The sequence below is a fragment of the Halyomorpha halys genome, unplaced genomic scaffold (assembly GCF_000696795.3).
Source record: "Halyomorpha halys isolate HHAL.00 unplaced genomic scaffold, Hhal_1.1 Scaffold103.1, whole genome shotgun sequence".
Lineage (NCBI taxonomy): Eukaryota > Metazoa > Arthropoda > Insecta > Hemiptera > Pentatomidae > Halyomorpha > Halyomorpha halys.
Genome location: NW_027115007.1, coordinates 335072 through 335597, shown reverse-complemented (window position 1 = coordinate 335597; position 526 = coordinate 335072). Strand labels below are relative to the sequence as shown.

At 31.2% G+C, this 526-nt stretch overlaps 1 protein-coding gene across 1 annotated transcript in view; it reads left to right on the top strand.

Moving 5' to 3' along the window:
- Window positions 1-2: 2 nt before the first annotated feature.
- LOC106677561 (uncharacterized) overlaps window positions 3-526 on the top strand; it is a gene marked incomplete at its 5' end in the record, with an annotated part of 18188 nt that continues 17664 nt past the window's right edge. Inside the window, 1 exon segment of the mRNA XM_014415579.3 lies at window positions 3-455. Within this exon segment, the coding sequence (XP_014271065.1) occupies window positions 351-455 (105 nt within the window).

The window sequence follows — 526 nt, the reverse complement described above, 5'->3', positions numbered from 1 at the left end:
TATATATATATAAAATTAGTGATCATCATTATAACAGTTTTCTATGTTTTAATTAAAAAAAAAATGTTTTTAAATCCATTTTCGGCTAGGTTAGTTGTTTTTTTTTAAGTAGGTTTTTTTAATTGATCAAGATTGATCTACTAAAGATTCTCAGTAAACTCTTACTCACTGATTCATGAAGCATGTAACAATGTGCTTATTGGACCAATACCAATTTAAGGACCCTTCAGATCAGTTTTGAAGAATGTTCAGGTGTGCCCAATATATCTGGAGATTGTCTGTGTAATAGGGAACCTCGTAATATCTGTTATCTTATCTCTAACAACTGGTTCAGTGCTCTACAAACCAGCATGGGTTTCATTGGCACTTTGATAGAAAAACTACCCAAGTTAGAGAGATTTCTGTTTATATGGACAATAAATCAGGGGGCCTTTGCCATCGGATATGTCAACTTCGTGAGTATTTAATATTTCATTGGTTGTAATCTTATTTTACTTCATAAAAATATGTTGAATGACAGCATTTA